We start from the raw sequence: 17,734 nt of genomic DNA, 5'->3' as shown, positions 1-17,734 counted from the left end.
TTGGACACTTCACAAATATCACAATCTCACCTTCTATTAAATGTCTATTAGAGATCATTGAAACAACCAAAAAGGCTTCTATTTCCACATCATAAGCACCACCATTCCGGTGAACAATCTTAGAAAAGTATTAAAAATGAGAGAAAACTAGTCGTGTCCTGTTAGCCTTTAGAAACAGGTGACAATCTTTGCAATTTACCAATATACGCGGGAACAGTCAAACATTTTTGACTACTTTTTAAGGTTAAATTTATGGGGCCGACTATTACGTGGATATTACTTTTGAGGGGCTGAAATTCATGCCCATCAAAATTCATAGGATATCATTAGCAGAATCTAACTGATCTCTAAATAAAGAGAAAATAACAAATTGCGGTAATTCTGAAAACTTGGAGCGGAAAACAACGGCCGGTGGACTGACTCACAAATGTTGATCTGTTATCTGTAAAGAACTAGGGTTGACTGTTACATGAGGTATATGGAAAATTGCAGATTTTTTGGCCACATATAGCGGGTCACTTTTACATGAGATCGACTATTACTCGAGTATATACGTTACCTCTTACTGAAGGAGAACATGCTCCTTCCTTCCCCAGATGGAGTATCACATGCTAAGTGTTTAACACCAGCAAGTATCTGAGCTGGGACCATAAAACGGCATGCTACATTGAACACAGTTTCATTTAATCTCAAGAAGATTATCTGATTTCTAGAACAGATTAAAAATCCAAGGAGCAAAATTTGATATCACCTGGAAAAAGGCATGGCCATTAAAATGCATGATTAGCTCATGCCAATTCCTTCCGATGCAGGTAGCTTGCCAACTTCCTGCTGCCTCCTCAGTTAAATGATATAAATTTGGTGTTCAGCATTAAAACATGCTATTCAGTGGCTGCATCCTTCATCTAAGTTTAATGCATGATGAGCATGATATAAATGTCACAAACCTGCCACATTTTGAGGAGAAAGATGTTGAAGCCTTCTTTATTTCATTTGAAAAATTGGCTGGGCAGATGGAGTGGTTTGAGGATTTATGGGTAATGCTAGCTCGGACTAAACTGGTAGGCAGAGCAAGTGAGGTATTTGGTGCACTGTCAGTTGAGGGGTCAAGAGATTATGTAGAGGTTAAACAGGCTATTTTAAGTGCTTATGAATTGGTACCAGAAGCATACAGATAGCAGTTCAGAAACATAAAGAAGGAACCAGGTCAGACTTATGTTAAGTTCAAAAGAATTGAACAGTCACTTCGATCAATGGAGCGTGCTTTGAAAATAGGTAAGAAATTTGAGGCTCTAAGAGAGATTATACTGTTGGAGGAGTTTAAAAACTCACTTCCAGAGATGTTAAGAATTCACATGGAGGAACAGAAAGTTTAGGAAGAGAGAAGGGCAGCAAAAATAGCAAATGAGTACATGTTAGCACATAAGACATGCTTCCGTCCTGTGAGGGATAGAAGTTGGGAGAAGGAAAGATCCTACACTATGAAACCAAGAGTAGAGAGCACTGTAAAGAATTTACCACTAGATAAAAAAGAAGCCCCAGAGACGGAAAGGAAGTAGAATGCCTCAAGTGTTTCCACTGTGGGACATGTAAAGTCACAGTGCTGGCCGTTAAAGAAAGGCACTGTGGGAAAAAATGTGGCAAAAGAAGCTAAGCCAGTGGCATTAGTGAAGGTAGTAAAGAAGACCCCAAGAAGAGCTGAGGAGCTGCAGGAGAGTGCACATCCTAGGCAGGGGCTGGGTATGAAGTTAGTACCTGATCTCTACAAAGAATTCACTTCTGTGGGTAAAGTTTACTCAGAAAGAACAGGGGACAAAGACAAGTTATAATTTTGAGAGATACAGGATGAGCAAACATGCACTCTTTCTGATCTGTTACCCGAGAGTATGGTAATTTATGGGATAGTTGGACAGAAATTTAGCATTCCCCAATGTAAAATCAGGTTGGAGCGTCAACTCAATACTGGGAAAACAACAGTGGAAGTGATTGACAGAGTATCAGTTCCAGGAATTTAGTTTGTTCTTGGGAATGATTCGGCAGGATCCAAGGTGGGAGCGACAACCCTTGTTGTGGAGAAGCCCAAGGAAGACCATGCAACTCAGGAGTTAAAACAGAAATATCCTGGTCTTTTCCCAGACTGTGTGGTAACCAGATCCCAGTATCATAAGTCACAACACGAAGTGAAAAGTAAAGAGAAAGATGAAGGAGTTGAGGTTCAGTTAGCGGATACCTTGTTTGATGTAATGGTGCAGGCAAAACAGAGGGTCAGAGAGAAGTGTTTACTCCTGAAAGACTAAGAGACTTGCAATAGCAAGACAAGACAAGATATATATGTGGATGCACACTCTGAAAAGAAGGCAGAGTATAGTCCGAAGGGTTATTACCCTAAAAATAGAATTCTAAGGTGGAAACCGAGATCATGGCAGGTTAGTGCAGAAGAGAAATGAACCGAAGTGCACCAGACTGTGTTGCCGGTAGCATACAGTCAGGAAGTATTACGGGTAGCACATGAACTACCTGTAGAAGGTCACCTAGGGGTATGAAAGATTCAGATTAAAGGCACAAAAACATTTTTATTACACAAGGACGTGGCTAGCTTTTGCTGAACATGTCATACATGCCAAATGGTAGGTAAGCCACAGGTGGTAATAAAATTGGCACCTTTGTTGCTAATTCTCACATTTGAAAAATCTTTCACATGGGTTATAATTGATTGCGTAGATCCCCTCCTGAGAACTAAAAGTGGGAACCACTACTTGTCAACCATAATAGATGTGTCTACCAGATTTCCGGAGGCAATTCCATTACAGAGTATCAAGGCAAAAAGGGTAGTAGAGGAGTTAGTAGCTTTCTTCATACGTATGGACTACCCAGAAAGATTCAGTCAGATCAAGGGTCACATTTTACTGCTAGACTATTTAAGGAGGTTATGGATAGCTTAGTTATACAGCATTTTAAATCCTGTGCATATCATCTGGAATCCCAGGGAGTTTTAGAAAGGTGGCATCAGACCTTGAAGACCATGTTGAGAGCATACTGTCAGGATTACCCGAATGATTGGGATAAAGGTATCCCATTCGTATTGTTTGCCATTAGAGATGTCCCTAATGAATCTACTCAGTTCATTCCTTTCGGTCATGAAGTGAGAGGCCCTTTGAAATTAATTAAAGAAAATTTGACAGGACCAAAATTGGAGATCTCATACTTAGATTACGTATATGAAGTAAGGGAGATTAAATACAGTAGGTGAGTTAGCTAAACAGCACTGAAAGAGGGCACAGTGTAGAACGAAGCAGGTGGCAGATAAAAGCTCTGAGACTCGGATGTTTTCCTGAGGGGATAATGTGTTAGTACTATTACCAGTGATAGAAGATCCTTCAAAGCCAGGTTTAGTGATCCCTATCAAATTGAGAAAAGGTTGAGTCAGGTGAACTACCTTGTAAAGATGCTGGATAGAAAAAGAGATATTGAGTATGTCATGTGAAAATGCTGAAACCGTATTAGCTAGAGAGAAAGAACTGGAGAAACAGGTGCTAGTTACTGCCCCGCAGAGTGAGCAATCAAATTCAGACGATGTGGATTTTGATGTGCCTCAAAATAGACTTTAAAAATGAAGTAGTCCTTGAGGAATGGGATAGCTCAGTAAGGTATCTGTCTCAGGATAGAATGCAGTTGAAAGATTTGTTACTGCAGTATAAGGACATATGTAAGAATCAGATGAGAGGACTAATGCTGTTGTACATGAAGTAGACATAGGGAATATTGCTCCAATAAAACAACACCCCTTTCGACTTAATCCTTTCAAAGTCAGACAGGTCCAGATGCAGGTGGAGGCCATGCTCAATGAGGACACCATCGAACCAAGCCAGAGTGAGTGGAGTTCACCAATCGTCTTTTCCCAAACCGGATGGGTATCAACGATTCTGCATGGATTGTTGGAAGGTCAACACCATTGCAAAATCGGACTCATATCCAACTTCTAGATTGGAGGACTGTATCAAGAAAGTCGGACATGCTTTTTACATGACCAAGTTGGGGGACTTAATGTGTGGTTACTGGCAGGTACCTTTATCAGAGTCAGTGAAAGGAATTTCTGTAACCCCAAATGAGCTATATCAGTTTAAAGTGATGCCCTTTAGAATGAAGATCGTACTCACCACATTCCAAAGACTCATGAACAGAGTTGTGGCTGGGTTAACAAACTATGCAGTCTATTTGGACCATGTAGTGATCTTTACTAAGTGCTGGAGATCTCACATGGTACAGCTGGCTGAGCTCTTTGAACGACTACGAGAAGCAAAACTGGTGATAAACTTAATTTGCGAAAGCAGAGGCTATGTTCTTGGGACAGAACATTGGTCATGGAAGGTTGACCCCACAGAATGCAAAGATGAAGGCCATTCGGGAATTTCTACGAACAACCTCGCAGAAAGGGGTGCTTCGATTCTTAGGACTGAAGAGATTCTATTGGAAGTTTGTTCCAAACTTCAGCAGTGTAGTGGCACTGTTAACTGATTTGCTGAAGAACACCACAACGTTTTGATGGACAGAACCATGCCAGCAGGCATTCAACCATTTGAAAGCAATACTAACCACCAAACCAGTTTGAGCTACACCAAACTTTTCAAAATCTTTTAAAGTCACCATCGATGCTAGTGACATAGGAATTGGAGCTATACTCCTACAGGAAGATGAGGAAGGGATTGAACTACCAGTTGGTTACTTTTCAAAGATCAATATCCACCAGAAGAAACACTCCATGATCGATAAGGAACTATTGAGTTTGGTACTGGACTTACAAGATTTTAATGTGTATGTCACGAACAATGTGTCGGAGACAGTTGTGTACACAGATCACAATCCACTTACATTCTTAGAGCGCTTTAAAGACAAGAACATGAGACTATTTCATTGGAGTCTTATGTTACAGAATTTAATTTAAAAATCATATTTGTTGCAGATTTTAAGAACGTAATCACAGATGCGTTATTGCGGACTATATTTATTTAATATATATTATATATATACACACACACACACACACACGCACACGCACACCACACATATACAGTAATATGGGAAGAAGTTAAGATGAATTTATATTAAAGTTATCTGTATGTTAGGGTAATGTGTTTTAAAAGAAAGAAAAAAATGAAGCCATCTTTTCATTATGCTGGTTCATTTTTTCTTAAGGAGGTAGGGTGTTATGAAGATGTGGGTGTACTCTACCTTTAAATGTTAAAAGCTAGCAGTGACAGCACCAAGTGTTCTCAGTAAGATACAATGTAACATGTGCTCCAGCTACTGGGGTAGCTAGGGTAGCTGGCTGCCTGAAAACGACAAAACAGATTTGAATTAGGACAATCAGTTTAGATTTTATCCCGAAAAATACCAAACTCCAATCCAGTTTGAATTGACTATATGGACGATCTTAAAAGCCAATGACACAATCCAATGCATTGGGGGTATAAGAAAATGAAGACCAGAATGCAAGGAAAAGTGAAAGCTGCCTGGTTTTGAGATAAGAAGTTTTGTTTTGTAAATCTTAATCGGGGGTTTTATCGGACTAGTATTATAGAGGAAAAGGTAAAGTATAGATTAAAGGAAGATGTTGTAAATAGTTGTTAGTTAATTATTCTGTTATATTTTAAGAAATAAGTTGTTACTTTTTACTTTAAACAGTTCTTGACCTCTCGAATTTTCACAGATTACTGCATGGGATAAATCTTTTCTGTGTTGTAATTTAAATAAGCAGGAGGATTTACCCCATGTCATAACACACTATTCAAAGTCAGTCTTGTAACTCACATGGGGAAATTTATTCTCAGTGGAGCAGGTACAGGAGTAGTTGGAAGAACCGAGTCTGACCTGGAAGACTGATTTGTGGCACAACAGAGTAGAGGGCATTTTACATGTTTTAACACAGCAGTGAAGGCCATGGTGAAGGAGGAGAGGAGAGCCTGTGATCTGTGTGTAGGGAGTAGGGAGGCCCTCCAGAGAAAGTTATGGTTAGGTTAAGGCAACAGTAACAGATTACTGTTGTTATCAACGAAAGCAATACATCCCCAAAGACCCGGATGCAATGTCACAACAAATTCATATAACCACACATGGTTATGGTTCGCAAATTCTTCTTGAAATGTCATTTTCCTAAAACTGAATCACCAGCCTCAATCATTGCACATTCACCAACCCCCATTTGCTCACCTACCAAAAACCTTTACCAGTCATAACTCAACCCAAGACATTAGCTCAGCCTCAAACACTTCGTACTGCTCCAAGTTTCATAGTCAGGGTTCAAGCTATGAGATGTGATTGTCATAAAATACAGAGGAACCGCAATTATCTGGCATTCAATTATCCAATTTTGGATTATCCTAACAAGAAAGCAAGGTTCCAATGCTTGGCTAAACTGTGTTATCCTGCATTCGATTATCTGAACATTTGATTATCCGAACAAAATACTCCCCACCTGTGTCATTCAGATAATCGAGGCTCCTCTGTATTCCAAAAAGGGAACATATTGGTTGCCTTCTCACTTCCTTCTCATCCTCCTACTTGCTATGTAGCTGGTGTCAAAGGCTGTGCTGGAATGATGGTGAGATTTTGGATCATGCAGTCGACCATGATGAATATTTTCAGCATTCTTGTGCAAATATAGTGCCCTGAAAGAGTGGCCCAGGCAACAGAAGCAATCTTGAAGAGATTGCTTACTGCAGCAGTCTGACTCTTGTTATACGTCGGATGTCAGCAGCCAGCCATTAATACCCAGTAATCAGCCTCTGGTCTTGCATGGTAATTGCAGAATGAAAGCATTTGGAGTGTTTCCATAGTTCTGGGCATTGACCTGCATGATGTGCTTAGTATAACTGCACACAACATGCTCTGGGAATACCGCCTAGTTGTATTTCATTTGTGAATGTATACACAGCTTCAGAAAAGCAATGCGTGGTGAGTTAATAGCACCCTGAATCATTGGGAAGCTTGAGATCCTGGTGATGCCATGTGTTTGCTCCACTGACTTCTCTCTGGTAAAAGGATGAAATACATTCAGTTCTCTTTAGATACTGAGCCTCAATGAACTCCCAGTGCATGGCAAAGTAGGAGATGATGTAAATAATGCATATTTCAATTTCAGTAGAGCTTTAAGCATGAAAGTTCATGTCCACAGTCACCTTGACAGGCACTGGTAATGCTATCCTTACATGGTTCCAAGGCTGCAGGTCAGAATGTAAGGTGATAATGATTTCAGTGAGCACTTCCTTCCCGTAGTCTGATATGATGAGCTGAACTCTATCAACCATTTATTTATCAACAGGGAAGCAGAAATTGGCAAACAAGAGGCTGGAGGATTGAATCCCATGTTTTCCAACAACTATTCATTTTACCAGAAGGCAGCCTTCCCACCAAAATGCTGACGAAGTCACTCGTTGCTAATTCAGAGCCTCTTTTTCCCATTGCTGGCATTTTATCAGCAGCCCTCCATTACAGTTTGGTGGAGGAGAGGGAGACGAACGGTCTCGTTCTCCCCCTTTAGCGCTGGGAGGTCATGAAGTGGGCCACATGTGTTACATGATCCACAAAAAGTGGGGCTGGTGTCCTGTAAATAAGTATTGAGGGATATGGCACCCCTGGAAATTCATGCTATTGTTGGGACACCCACTACATGGATGAAATGCTGCTTATAACAGGCTGCTGTTTCTTTGAAGGTCCTGTACAGATACAGTATCCTGCTGAGAACAATTTTTCCCTTCTCACTCTTCAAAAGCAATGTCCTCTTCTGCATCATCAACTCTCATTCTGCCTCTCGTGCTTGATGTCAAGGCAGATATAAAATACCACCTCTCAGATTTTACTTGTTCCACCAATGCATGCCAAGATGTTGCCATCCAAAGCTGACAGTCAAGGTCCAAAACCTGCATTTTGTCCCATTCACAGTCAGCAGCTTTCTACCAGTCATACTGAAGTAGAAGTGAAAGTTACCGTACTTGAGAGGGCTATGGGATGCTCCCACATCAGACAGTGAGGACTGGTAGTAAATTCAATATGCCTTAGGCAAGGGACAGTGCCTTCATGGTGATCTTAGCTAGAACAGGAATAGAGCCCATGCTGTTTGTGTCACTCTGCATCACAAATCAGCTGTCCAGCCAACTAAGCTAACCAATGCCACCACCGCATGAGAGCATCAGGTCTCCAAGGCACTAAGTGAATTTATACACATGAATGTATAAATTTGGAGCAGAATAAGCCACTTTGCTCCATGAGCCTGTGTACACACAAGAAGATAGTAAACAAAGTTCCAAGTCTGCATTTTAAAAGAGATATTTATTTCAGTTAACCACACTTCATAAAGCTCACACCTACTGATTAGTAGTCACCCAATCTGTACAACCAATTCAATTGGGGTTTTTGGGGCACAGTGGTAGTGTTCAAGTCCCACTTGCTTCAGAGGTATGTAATAACGTCTCTGAACAGGTTGATTAGAAAAGTAGGTTAAATAAAGATCAACCTAGAGCAGGGGGAACTTTAACCTGGGTCTTTTGGTCCAGAGGTAGGGACACTACTACTACACCACAAGAGGGCCCCCACTGAACAGGTTAATTGGAAAAATAAGTTAAATAAAAATAAAAATACAACCAACTCACACCTAATTAGCTGTTAATTAATATATCCATTAGGTCTGAGGCATCCCTTCAGACCACATTAGATGACAATCTTTTAAAATAACCAATATGTAGTAATACAAAATTATCACAATGGCAATGTTACATAGTGGTTTCTTTGGTTCGAAACATTTTTCCAGTCATTTCAACTGTTCTTATTGTTTTTCTTTTGAAAACAATCAGATAACCTTTTACCATTCACAGATTTTGTCGATTGTCTGTCATCCAATAATGGCTTATTACTGACACAGATCTGGATTGGTATGGACTCTGAACTGGCTACTGCAACCCTGTTTAAGACTTCTTCCAATATTTTTAACAAGTAAAAGCCATAGATACCACCTAACCAAAACTGAAAGTTTGTGCCACAAAGGTACTTGTTACTGTTCTCCTGATGTTGTTAACTTTCAAAGTTAAAAGGAACATTTACCTCTCTTTCCCAAAAGAAAAGTTATGAACCTTCCTCTGCACATTAGATCACACCACAGTGACTTGTAGAAGATGGAAAAAATCACAAAAAGACTCTCTCATGTCATCTCCCAGTGATGTAAATTTTGAAACACAGTACTTCAGGTTAATTTTTTTCCATATTTTGTTCACGCAAATAATATGTTCCATCTTGGTATTTTTCATGTAATAGCAACAAGCTATTAAGACAATTAATTAATGTTAGCCTTTATTGCAACACGATTTGAGTACCTGAGTCGCTACAATCATATAAACCTCACCTGGAGTACTAACTATGGACAGTTTTGATCTCCTTACTTATCACTGCCATAGGGGAGTGTAAAGAAGGTTCACCAGAGTTGTTTCTGGAGTAGCAGGATTGTTCTATAAACAGCGTTTGGGCAAACTGGACCTGTATTCTCTGGGGTTTTGAACAGTGATCTCATTGAAACCTACAAACTGCTTAAAGGAATGGACAGAGTACATGCAAGTGAGATGTTTCCCTTGGTTGGCAAATCTCAGCGGGAGCAGAGGAATTTAAAACAAGAGCATTGATGAAGACTTTTTTTTAAACTCACAGGTGGTGAGTCTTTGGAATTCTACAGATTTCTGATTACCAATGGCATTAAGGGTTTATGGGGATGGTGTGAATAGAAGTGTTTGATCAGATATGATCATATTTATTGGTGGAATAGGCTCAACAGGCTAAATGGCTTACTTCTATTCCTATATTACTCATAAGGTGGGCAGCACTGCTGCCTCACAGCGCTAACCACTGACTCAGGCAACTGACTGTGTGGAGTTTGCACATTCTCCCCGTGTCTGCGTGGGTTTCCTCCGGGTGCTCCGGTTTCCTCCCACAGTCCAAAGATGTGCAGGTCAGGTGAAATGGCCATGCTAAATTGCCCGTAGTGTTGGGTAAATGTAGGGATATGGGTGGGTTGCGCTTCGGTGGGTCGGTGTGGACTTGTTGGGCCGAAGGGCCTGTTTCCACACTGTAAGTAATCTAATCTAAAATCATATTCAACTCCTATTTCAAAACTGCCATCTGGCCTCTTGTTGGTGCCCAGCCAATTTAGTCATCTAATCAGACTTCACAAAGCCCCCATTTCAATTTCCAAAGCTGCTACATTCTTTTTGAGAGGCCCTACTTTTGACTAATAGCAATGGGGTAATTATTTTCCAAATAGGATGGCTGATGCTAAGTTACACTGGAACCATTCTGCCTGATTTCCAATCCAATGTACTTGAAATCCCTATAACGCTTACTTCTGATTTTTAATTCTGCTTTCAGCCCATTTATGACAATGTTTTCAAATTCACTGCTCCCACCCCACAAAAAAAATCTACAAGCATCATAAACATGCTTGAAAGCTGCCTCTCATAAGCAAAGGAAAACCTGGCAGGTCTTTTTAATTGAAGGCAGCCTAATTTTAATAAGATAGACTTGACTGAAAAAGCACCAAACTAGAGGCATTATTAAGACCACATACACGTGCATTCAACTTCCAGAAGGTCCCTACTGCATTTGGTACATCCTTTTGAGAATGACAAAGCATTTCCCTCTCAAGCTGCTCTCCCTTTAAAAATGCATTTTTAAGTTGATGAATCAACTCTGTTATCCAGATCCCTGAGTTCTTCTTCCAAACCTCATGCCACAAGTCTTGCTTTAGCCATAGAAGTCCCATCAGTATCCACTTACGTGGCATTTCTCTGACATTTCTGTGTATACGCCAAATTCCCTCCAACTTTATAATTCTTATGTATTGGAACCTTTAATAAATTGTCTTCTAATTTGGTTGTGACCACCAAAAACTTCTGATCACATGGGACCCAGTGGTATTTCTGGTTTATCCTATATTTCTTGATCTTGTTAAATTGCCCCCTCTATTTGGTCTGCTGTTATTTTATCTCCCCCTCCTTTTAATAGGATTTCATTCAACAGTTTATAATCTCTTTCCAGTGTCAGATTCATTCCAGGACCAACTGTTTGAGCTCACACTGCATTTACTTGTTTTCCATCCTTGTAATTCATGTTCCCAATCCATTGCCTTAACCTCCAGACCCTCTTCTTGAACATTCATTCAGCTTTTAGATTTCCAGTGACTTTCCCCGTGTTATTTAAAGTAGTCACGGTTCTCCATTGGCAGGCACCTTCTTGCAAATATTTGACTTTAGTACCCATTTTTGGCAGATGTCATTTGAGACCAATGACACCATACTGACCATCTGAACTGATCTGCCCATCATTAGACAAACCATCTATTGTAGCAGTTTGATCCTCACAGTTGAGCAACATTTGGATATGGCCTTCTCAGTATGTTCCTCAACGTTTGTATATGGGCTCCTCAGTATGGTCCCTCAACATTTGGAAAATTGCAATCCATATAAACACCCTTGAAGAGTGCACCCGAACATTCTGATTCCCAAGCTGTACAATTATTTTTTCATCTTTACCAGGAGTCTATTATTTAAGCTCTTCTCCCTTATAATGTCTCCCTGATAAAACTGGCTTCAGGTGGATTTACCTTATATCTTAAGGCTCGTTAAATCCTTTCTGAGACTTCATCTTGAGTAAAATACCTTTATGACTGTGTCCAGTGCATTCAAATGCTCTGAAAGTTACAGTCAATTGTACTCGTTCCACATTGGGTGCTGATCATTCACTTTTGATCAAACATTAGGCTTCCTACCAAACAACAACTGATATGATCAATATCTTCTAACCACGTGCAACAAGTTCTTAACATAAATAGTCCATGCTAGTGCAGACAACAGTTTAGATGATCTGCCAAAATTTTATGAACCATTTCATTCAGTAGTGAGTGATTCCTCTCACATACCTTGTTGCTTAAAGGGCTTTTGACTGTCATTTCCTTATCTATTATGTTCATATTCACACACAAATCTCTAAATTAATCATTAGACCTCATGGTTATTTCATTCTTTTGCTTGTCATAAGGCTCACTTTCAGAAAATAGGAGTGGATAATCATATTACAAAACTTTAAATTTTTGATTCAGCTATGAACAGAGTGCAAATCTACATTTTTAGTGAGAACTTTATTTCAATTATAAAGTTCTTCTTACATCAGTGCATACCAAGATGTTGCAGTCTGAAGTGGACAGCCATGGTCCAGAACTTGTTAACGATGCTATACAATGCTATTTTCACTCCCAACTGGCAGTTAGTAGCTTGCTACCATTCACACTGGAGACATTATGGTGGTTACCAGTGAAGGTGAAAGTTACCAAAGTCCCCAAGGGCCTTGGGCTTCTGTCTCATTAGACAATGATCAGTGGTAGCAAAAAACTGAGGACCACCAGGCCTAAGATGAAGAGCAGGGTTGAGTGGCCAAAGCCTTTATTGTGATGTCAATTGGTTCAGGTATTAAACCCGTGTTATTTATGTCATTCTGCACCATAAACCAGCCATTCAGCCAGTTGAGCTTACCAACCTTCACCATGTCTAAAACATAGGCATGAAGGGAAAACTGCACCCAGTGGCAGTTCATAACAACACAATTCCTTTCAGTGTTGCTTTCTTGAGACTGAAAGATCTATAAATCCACCCAGCAAAACTGTCCCACCCGCTGGCCCCACAACAGCAAGTATACGAGAAGAATATCAGGGTAACTGTGAGTCTTAACACATCACCCCGTAGTGGTGATGGTTGGGAGGGAGGGCTCCTTCTGCCAAGGAGTAGCCAGGTGTATAATTGACTCCATAAACCACTCATTCTACATACTTATGGCATGCACATGGGGCATCTGCAGTAGAACACTTCAAAACTGTCATGACTCATACTTGAAGTGACTGGGAGCAGACCACCAACTACTTTTTCCCCTGAACTGATCCCGCTCGCAGAACTACTGGCACTCCAGAGCCCATCCTTCTTTTCTTTGTTGGCCTCTTCTATCTTACGACTTACTTATAACTCAAATTTTATATCATTTCCAAGGAGCCTACTCAGTTGTTTTGCTTTAAGCCTTAGCTTCAGCATATTTGTTTAATCCCTTTCCCATTGCTCATGTTAACCACTTTCAAGGATACAGTTCTCAATTATAAGCTATTTTACTAGGTAAAAGTAGGAACATGTGAACTGGTTAGGCCATTCAGTCCCTTTATTCTGTTCCTCCAGTCAATGAGGTCAGAACACGAGATTATAGTCCATTAGATTAATTTGAAATTACAAGTTTTCTGAGCACTGCTTCTTCATCAGGTGAAAATCTGTGTCTTAATTCCATACACTTGCCTTGGAATATATCTTTTAAAAACTTTGATAAAGAAAAAGTTATCTTAGATTCAAAGTTAACAAGAAGTCAAGTATAAAATGCCATTTGAAAAAGTGAGTTTCAAACTACTGCCACTGTGAATAAGTGCTTCTGAAAATCTGTCCTGAACAGTCTGGCCCTAATTTTTAGACTGCACACCCCAGTCTTAGAATCTCCAACCAGTGGAAGTAGTTTGCCTTTCTTTATCTTGTCCTTTCCTGTTAATATTTTAATGACTTCAAACATGACCACCCCTTAACCTTCTAAATTTTAGAGAAACAGGTTTAATTTGTCTAATCTCTCCTCATAAATGTAATCACTGAAGTCCAGGTAACATTCTTGCAAAATGGTCACAGCAATTCAGATCATCATAGCTTCTAGATTAAAGATAATATATTTCAATTACGTAGTCTAGTTCACCAATGAAATGATTCAAAGCATATTATTTGGCAAACTAGATATAGTTGTGCACTCCATATTTCCTTTCCATGATTTTTAGTACAAAATTATTTTCTTCTAAATAAGGGTTCTAAATGAAGCACCTTCTAAGATCCAACAGATAAATTAAGATACAACATTAATGAATTTTTCTGTGTTTGTTCTGACATTGTGGGACACTTGCAGCTTTTTCTGGAAATAATTGATAGGTTTAAAACTCAAAAGGAACCCCACCTCTTCACAGTCACCTTGACATCTCAGTTTGCCCTTCGATCTTCCATCTGCATGTTTTCGTCTTTGTTTGAAATCACTGGATATAATCTCCATATCAGAATCTGAAAAAGATAAAATAGCCTTCATTAAAATAATAAAATGTTAAAACTTGATTCAGATGGCATAGTGATTCCAAAATTTCTTGAATGGCTGTTTTTTTTAGAAACTGGACAGTGGAAGGTCAAATGTTTTTTTTGCTGGTGCATCAATAGCTTTCTCCCTTTTGTTAAGACTTCCCTATTGTATAAGTAGTTGTATCAAGAATTCCCACTTGCTTTCCACTGTGGCACTGTAATATAAATAGGGTTTTAGGGTTTTTATAAAGTACAGGATTCATGCTTCTGCCTTACTCAATATTTGTTTTTAGTTTAAACGTCAGATTTAAGTCTGTGGATTGAAGTAAGAAATAAACAGTCCTCACTCCTGTAGCACTCCGTTTGGACTAGCAAACTATCGTAAGCAACAGGCACAATGAGATTTCCAACTGATGCTTATTTAATTCTGTTACATTTCTAACGTCGTGCTCTCTGCAGATTCTATCTGCTAATGGACATAATAAGAACACAAGAAATAGGAGCAAGAGTAGGCCATCTGGCCCTTCGAGCCCTCTCCACCATGGCTGATCTTTTTGTGGTCTCAGCTCCACTTAAACACCCTCTTACCATAACCCTTAATTCCTTTACTGTTCAAACTATTTTCTATCTTAGCTTTAAAAGCATTCAATGAGGAAGCCTCAATGATCAAGAAGCTTTGTTACTGAAGTAGGGACCTCAATCCAACTGGAGCATTGAGGAATTATTTTGTCTCACCAGTTCTACCATATACCCATTAATTACAGCCTTAATGACGAATTTCATTAACTTTTATTTTTTGAACTACTATTAAAGTTTTTTTTAAACAAAGAGGTCGTGAAGCCCTTTGTAACTCTGAAGTGGTGTGTTTATAAATTCTATTTTTTCAAGCTGCAGAGTTGTAGCCTGTACTTTCATCATACCAATAGGGCAAAAATCAATGTGTTATTTTCTGAATTAAGTAATGCAACAACAACAGTACAAGTCAGTTCTGCTGTAACGTGCCTTTCATCAATGCGAATTGGCTATGACACATTTAAATAATTTAGATCATTATTTGTAGAATGTGAACTTTCCTCACCTGTATTGGCAATAAAGTGTGCTGTTATTACATGATTTTCTGGGATCGCACAGGAACAGAGCTATCAGGTTATGTCATAGAGTCATAGAGATGTACAGCATGGAAACAGACTCTTCGGTCCAACGCGTCCACGTCAACCAGATATCCCAACCCAATCTAGTCCCACCTACCAGCACCCGGCCCATATCCCTCCAAACCCTTCCTATTCATATACCCATCCAAATGTTTTTAAATGTTGCAATTGTACCAGCCTCTACCACTTCCTCTGGCAGCTCATTCCATACACATACCACCCTCTGCGTGAAAAAGTTGGCCCGTAGGCCTTTTTTATATCTTTCCCCTCTCACCCTAAACCTATGCCCTCTAGTTCTGGACTTCCCGACCCCAGGGAAAAGACTTTGCCTATTTACCCTATCCATGCCCCTCATAATTTTGTAAACCTCTAGAAGGTCACCCCTCAGTCTCCGACACTCCAGGGAAAACAGCCCCAGCCTGTTCAGCCTCTCCCTACAGCTCAAATCCTCCAACCATGGCAACATCCTTGTAAATCTTTTCTGGGATGGAGATGTTGTCTCCACAGTCAGAAGGCCAGCAGCTCCAGAGACTCAGAAACCGCATAGAAAGTTGGGCAATACTGAGGGCACTTAGAGATCAAAATGACAAGATGTTAACTTAAAATTTCAATATTCAAAGCCAGAAGTTATCGCTGGGAAGCCCAACTGGCCTGTTTGGTATCTTTCCTGTCCACAGCTCTCCTCTTTGAATTATGGAGACTCCAGCACTAATGATACCTAGAGACTTCACAGAAAGGCTGCCTCCATAAAGTGGACAACCTCCCCATTGACAGCCATTTTCTTTCACAGACAAAATGGTGGTAGCCTGAGAAAGTTGCACTTAATAAGGCCTGATATAATTTAAATAGATTGTACACTTCTTTTCAGTAAATGGCCAGTCTCTCCAAAGCTGGTCCTATCTCAAATAAAATTTTCCAGGAGCCATCCCAAAGCATGTCTTGCTATGTTGCTGCCCCATACCACACTCCCTCACTTCATGGCCAGTAAAGTTTTGCTCAGTCTCTGATGCAGTCACTAGTTTTCACAATATCCTTCATGTTCTAATACACTAAATGTGATTAAAAAAATTGTCTACTTCTCCTTTGCATTATTCTAATGCAAATTCTGCGTGTAAGCTCTTCTATTACAAATTCTATTAACAATCTTGCAGGATGATCCTAATCAAACACTACACCATTTAGAAAATCTTAGATACTCTTCCACCTTAAACTTTTCCAGCGACAAAGGGTCAATTCATCAAATTTTTCTTCAGAATCAGAACCTCTTAATCTCAGTAATATTCAAGTAAATGTTCACTAAATAGTTTCCACAGTGTCATTATCCTTCTTAAAAAGGGCCACCAATTGCACATATAACACCTAAGCAAACTTGTACATGAATTCAAAACCATGTATTTGCTTGTATGACAAATATATTGATATATAAAATTCAAATTTAATTTGCTTTACTTATGATCTTTTCTACTTGGATTCCCACTTTTAAAACTTAATGTATTTGCATCTTAGATTCACTCACCACATAAGACTACTTCCCTTTCATTGTTCTTATGCTACGCTGAAATTACTTTTTAAAAAACTATTAATCAATCACCTATTTTTCTCATTAGCTACATGTGCGAGTTTAAGTGGGCTTGGGTACAAAGGGATCATGCAGTGCAAACAAACCAATCACAAGGTTAACCAGGCCTTGTAATAATACCTGATCCAGTCTCATTTTAAACATAAAAACTGTCGTGGTTAAAATGTAAAATTACCTACATACTTTATCTAAAATATCATTTTCATCTTAAGGTTCTTTTGAAGATTGGACCTTGAAATCTAATCACTATTATTGATATTATTAAAATCAAAGCAGTACTTTTCCTGTTATCAGATTTCTGAATGAAAAAAGGACATACACATATACCAAGATATTCAAATAAAGGTCCAAATAATGGAGTGTAAACCATATGAACTTAAAACACAAAAGTAGGCTAGTTGGTCATTTATCTATGGCAGGTCTTTAGCTTGAGCAATCCAAATCTGACGTGAAAACTTTGCATTTCTGTAGTGTAAAAAAAGGATATTGCCAGATCTGTTTCCTGCTTTTGGTGTATCTTCACCACTGACTTCAACTTACCATGTTCTGTAATATTTTTGTTAGTCTGTATTGCTCAGATCTTCGCAGGTTTCAATAAACCAATTTTTGAAAAATAAATCCCAAGATTATGACTGTTTTCAGACCAAGCAAGAATTTTCCCAACACAAACATGTTGCATTCAACTCTCACAATACTTTGATTTCTAATTATTACGTTTCCTCTCCATTTTTTCATAGATTTATAAATGTTGTTGACTCTCAGCAGCCATTTCCAGTGCCCATTACATAGTAACAACTATGTTATAAAATTAGTATGGCTCTCTAGAGACTGGACTC

General features: G+C 39.3%; 1 protein-coding gene across 4 annotated transcripts in view; it reads right to left on the bottom strand.

The window, feature by feature from the left end:
• Positions 1-17,734, bottom strand: part of LOC132822963 (DNA (cytosine-5)-methyltransferase 3B-like) — a 289,466-nt gene that overhangs the window by 192,077 nt on the left and 79,655 nt on the right. For all 4 annotated transcript variants that reach the window (XM_060836414.1, XM_060836415.1, XM_060836418.1 and 1 more), the window contains exon 4: positions 14,056-14,156. In XM_060836414.1, the coding sequence (XP_060692397.1) occupies positions 14,056-14,156 (101 nt within the window). The remainder of the gene's footprint in view (positions 1-14,055; positions 14,157-17,734) is intronic.

This window comes from Hemiscyllium ocellatum, chromosome 15 (assembly GCF_020745735.1).
Source record: "Hemiscyllium ocellatum isolate sHemOce1 chromosome 15, sHemOce1.pat.X.cur, whole genome shotgun sequence".
In the NCBI taxonomy this organism is placed as follows: Eukaryota; Metazoa; Chordata; class Chondrichthyes; order Orectolobiformes; family Hemiscylliidae; genus Hemiscyllium; species Hemiscyllium ocellatum.
This window is presented reverse-complemented; position numbering and strand designations above follow the sequence as displayed.